A 5,056-nucleotide genomic window follows, 5' to 3' on the forward strand; every position below is an offset into this window, starting at 1 on the left:
AGGTGCCTGCGACACATCTTAAACATCAGGTGGCCAGAGAAGATCTCAAACACAGAGCTATGGAAAAGGACCAACCAGAATCCAGTCAGCCAAGACATCAGGAAAAGAAAATGGGGCTGGATCGGACACACACTGCGAAAACCAGTTGACAACGTTACAAGGCAGGCCTTGGACTGGAACCTACAAGGGAAAAGAAAAGCTGGGAGGCAAAACAGACTTGGAGGAGATCGGTTGGGAGTGAAGCGAAGGCCACCAGAATGGCGTGGACCCAGCTGAGGAGAGCAGCCCAGAACAGAGTCCATTGGCGAGGTGTTGTTGCGGCCCTATGCCCCACTGGGAGTCTACAGGATTAAGTCAAGTCAAGTAGCTTTGTGCATAAATTCAAACAAACAATATAAAATTACATCTTTGTGCATATTTAAATAGTTTTCATTTGGTTTTCTTTTATGTACAGCTTATAAATGTATCCTATTCAACTGTTTACAGTAGTAGGTCTCTGCATTTCGTAATCAGTCATTACTCCAGAAATTATTCTGTTTCTTGCAAATGAAAAATATATATATTTTTATTTCATATTCACACTATGTCTCTTCTCTTATTTCTCCTGTAACAAGTCATTACACACAGATTTTCACATACCAGGTCCATGAGCCTTTTTTTGTTGCAGTAATTGGGTAACTGTGCGCTTGGTCCATTCTGAGCCTCAGAACACCACACATATACACACATATAAACATACCTTACACATTAATCTATGTTTCCAACAGAATATTTAAAGACAGATAATTTTTGACATGATATTCCATGTCTTCACATGCTTAAAAAATCGTCATGACATGTTTTATTAATATTGTTGCGTCAGCGAGGTCACGTGACTAGTGTCACGCCACTCGTTCTCTCGAACCTTCGTGAATTGTCGAGAGATTACTAGATATAGTGTTAGTCTTGTATATATATATATATATATAAGACGCTCACAACGTGACGGAAACGGTGTATAATGTGTGTAGGTAGTGAGTAATTGATCTGCAGTCAGAGAGTATTGTTGAAGTTCGTTATAGCGTTTGTTTTAGCGCAAATGTGGAAATCAAGTGTATCGTAAAGTTATATTCAGAAAGAATAAACCAGTTTTATTAAGTAAGGACTTGTGTCGCTAAAGTTTCGTCGGAACGAAGTTACGGAAAATTAACTAGCGAACGGAGACGTAACAATATCTTTGCGATACGAATTACTTCAAATTATGTTGTGAAATCCAGAGACAAGGACATTAAATGACTCATTAATATTTACCTGGACAAAACCTGCAGCACTCTTCTGGTACACTAAACTGTTCTTCAACAGGACAAGTTAGTTTTGGACATAAAACTTCAGGGTCAATTTTGTTGCATGCCATATTTCCATTCTATCCATGGGAAGATGAAAAATTCACAACTTCAACATAAGTGTATAACCCACTGCTGGGCAGTAAAATATACTAATAGGCAGAAAACAAATATGTAGTCAATTAAAAATCAATACTCTGGGAAATAACATATAAAATATTTTTCATTATTTTATATATATTTAATTCAAAGTGACCAAACTAATTTTGTGAAGGAAATTAGGTTTTGCTTAAATATTATTCATTAGTAGCTATTCTTATAGTTTCACTTATAATTCTAAAAGAGAGGCTATTGAAACTAATGAAATGAAATTGTCCTTTCAAAACAATATCAAGCTCAAATTCAATAAACCTTGAGGTAATTTAATTAAGAGAAAACATATATGAATCCTTTATGTATGTCATAATTAATGTAACAATTATCCCAGAACAAATGTAATAAAAAAACTCAGTTTGGTGTCATGATCTATTTAAAAACCCACACAGAAACTCAATAGATGAATTATTTTTAAAAATCAGCATACCCAAATTAAAATTGTGATCATTTGCAGTAACTATTATAAGCTAAAATGAAAATAAGCAAAAGTGGACTTTTACATACCTTACATTCACACTTCACACAATCTCTGGGACTGACCTCTTCTCCATGGTCAAAGAGAACACCATGAAGTAAGCACCTCTCTATATAAAATGTTCAATATCATTAACCGTTCTTGTATGAAAGTTTCAAGCACACAGAGAAGAAAATTTAAAAGACATAATTTATTTTATAATGAAGAATGCGTTTTCTAAGAATTAAAAACATTCACACTCAAGGTAAATTTCTTAAACTTTGATAGAAAATAATCACAATATGAAAAACGTAAAGAAACTAAAATTACCAAACTTTTTGTTTGCATGTAAATTCTGAATGAACTAGTTAATTTTTTTCCTAAAAATATATACACTTACTGAGACATGTGGGGCAACATTCTCCAGGAGCTTGGAACGGGTTTTTACAGTTGACTGGGGCACAATTCACAGGATGACACATTACTTCACCACCCTGTTGAATATAAATACAGTATAATTCAAAAACAAAGGATTAGGATGAGAAAACATGCTATTCTCTGTAATTTGTATAGAATAAAGCAATTAAATGAATGCTTAATTTGTAATGAAAATTAAAGCTTAATATAATTTTAATGATAAAAACAGTACTGTAATAGTTAAGGTTAAATTTTGAAAGATGGCGAAGCATTACAAATCAATAGATCTGAAGTTTGAAATACAAGTAACAGAAAGTGCAGAGGTTGTTTTTTTTCTACAGTGGAAAAGTCATCATGCAGAGTGTCACAGTTGAAAGAATTAATAACTTTATTCTTGAATAACCACAAGTACTTTTCTATATTTTTGTGTAAGTATTTTGCATGTAGTTATTCTATCTTTAAAAATAGATGTATGAAGACTGCAAACATAACACTAAATTTCTTGATTAGGTAAAAGTTACATAACTACAGTTGCTATTTTATAGAAAGTCCTACAGATACTTGCACAAGTTAATATTAGTTGGGAGTTCTTTCCCTTATATGTATGTATGTATGTATATTTGAAATGATCATTAATATAGGTAACTGTGGATTGTGAGATAACACGTTAGTATCCTGGTCTGACTTTAAATTATGGTATTTCATTATTTTTGAAGCTATCCTTGTCCTATGTAGATGTGAATTGTTTTTAAATGATCCTGTCCTAGTCTTGTGCAGATGTTTTAGGAAATTACTCGTCACCCCAGCAGTTAGTTGTGAATAAGGAGCTTGCCAGTTAAGTAAAGACATATTTGTGTTGTATGAATAAAGATGTTGTCCACTTGTGTATTTGTACTTCCTTTGCCACCCATGTTTGAATTGTTAACAGTTCCTAAGCTGAAAATGTATTTCCAATATATACTTACCTCTATTCACAAAAAACGTTCTCAATTAGTACTGCCCTCCATTGGCACAAATTTTTTGCTTGCCATTAGCCTTGTAACTCCCACTTCTTTCTGAATATTTACATGCAAATGATAATACAGCAACCCTACACCAATAGGAGTGCGACACTACCCTATCATAAGTAGCGGCATCTCTAATAATGCACCTTTTAACCAAGTCAACCAATACACCAGAAGTGGGGAGGATGGGTGGGAAATACATTTTAAGTTTAGGACATGTAAACTTCCAATACAATATCTTACCTCCCTCACAAAAAAGCTAGAATCCCACATTGAACTAGTGGAGAGCCAGTAAGAATATGATCCTCTTTTAGAAAGTGCCCAAAGAAAGACCATGAGGTGTGGTAAAGAATTAAAAAGAACACACCAGTGGGAGACTGCACAACTTCAGAGGTAGATATATTCTTCGCCCTTCAGGAATATGTCACCAAAACATAAAGGGCCCCAAACATTTTCATGAGGAAAGGGACCCCCAGGGTTGAGTAGCTATGGCACGGCAGGCTGTAAATGGGAGTTCGACCTCAACCAACACCTAGCAGCATCTGGAATTGTATATGAGGTCTGCAGCAGGAAGAGGGTCCTCTACCTTTCACCTCAAAAATGGGTACTGGGAGAGAAGACGAGCTTCAAGAACCTATCTCCACATGTGTGCATCTCCAATACAACCAATACCTGATCCACCAGAAACCAATATCCAGATTGTAGGAAGTAAGGATAGCCCAGGAGGCATTCATCTCCAGTCCAAAACCTGGCAGCATAGGAAATGTGTTGTCCAGTCTGCACTAGGAACAGGGAACCCAGCCTTACATACATGGGAATTCGTGTTTCATGTCCAGCTTCCCACCAACACCAGATCCACTGGGAACTGAAATCTAATGGACAGTAAGAAGAGGGACTGCACTTTGGGGTTGCATCCCCAGTCCAAAACCTGGCAGTATTGGGAATTTATTGACCAGTCCACGATAACAGGAGGGTATCAGCCAAACAAGCAAGGAATTATGTGGCTGGATCATCTCCAACCAACACTTAATCTGCCAGAAACTGACATCGAGAGGACGGTAGGAAGGAGTAATGCATCAGACAGAGGGGCAAATGCATTATATATGTATACATAGGCTTGGCAGTGTGTTACAACCAACACCTGGCAGCATCTGGAACTGTACGTCAGGTCTGCAGTAGGAAGAACATTACACCATTGACACCAGCAGAATGCCACTACCCTACTCTCAAACTGAGTGGTATTATGTACTCTCAAGAGGACAGGTCTCCAATGGTCCACCACCCCAGTTGCTAGGAACTGGTAAGTGGCAAGGACTCCTATACTCCACCAGAAGAAAGGGGGGGAATGAGTTGGAGAGTCTTTAGGACTTCATCACTGGAGACAGTGCAATGGGTGACCATGATACCCTATTTTGAAAAGTAGATATACCATATTGACAGAGTTGATCAACAAACACCAACTGGAATTGTACATCAGGTCTGTAGTAGGAAGAGACTCAAAGCCATGGAGAAACAGAGATGGACAGTAATCCCTGTCTGCTTTACCCATGTCAGTCCATGAGTGTACAGTCTGGAATAAACATACTTAAGATGCAAAATACCATGAGATATAACTACAATTGGTCCCATGGCATACCTCATATCTATGGTGTGCATAACATGAACCTGTGACATGTGATGATTTGTTATGTATGAATTGTTGA

General features: G+C 36.9%; 1 protein-coding gene across 2 annotated transcripts in view; it reads right to left on the reverse strand.

Annotated features, from left to right (window-relative positions):
• LOC106472112 (protein kinase C-binding protein NELL2-like) overlaps window positions 1-2,421 on the reverse strand; it is a 24,705-nt gene extending 22,284 nt beyond the window's left edge. For both annotated transcript variants that reach the window (XM_022400715.1, XM_022400716.1), the window contains exons 1-3: window positions 2,333-2,421; window positions 1,983-2,062; window positions 1,291-1,402 (exon numbers count right to left, since the gene is read on the reverse strand). In XM_022400715.1, coding sequence (XP_022256423.1) covers window positions 1,291-1,402; window positions 1,983-2,062; window positions 2,333-2,414 — 274 coding nt within the window. In that variant the 5' untranslated portion in view covers window positions 2,415-2,421. The remainder of the gene's footprint in view (window positions 1-1,290; window positions 1,403-1,982; window positions 2,063-2,332) is intronic.
• Window positions 2,422-5,056: the final 2,635 nt, after the last annotated feature.

The sequence above is a fragment of the Limulus polyphemus genome, unplaced genomic scaffold, assembly GCF_000517525.1.
Source record: "Limulus polyphemus unplaced genomic scaffold, Limulus_polyphemus-2.1.2 Scaffold5094, whole genome shotgun sequence".
Lineage (NCBI taxonomy): Eukaryota > Metazoa > Arthropoda > Merostomata > Xiphosura > Limulidae > Limulus > Limulus polyphemus.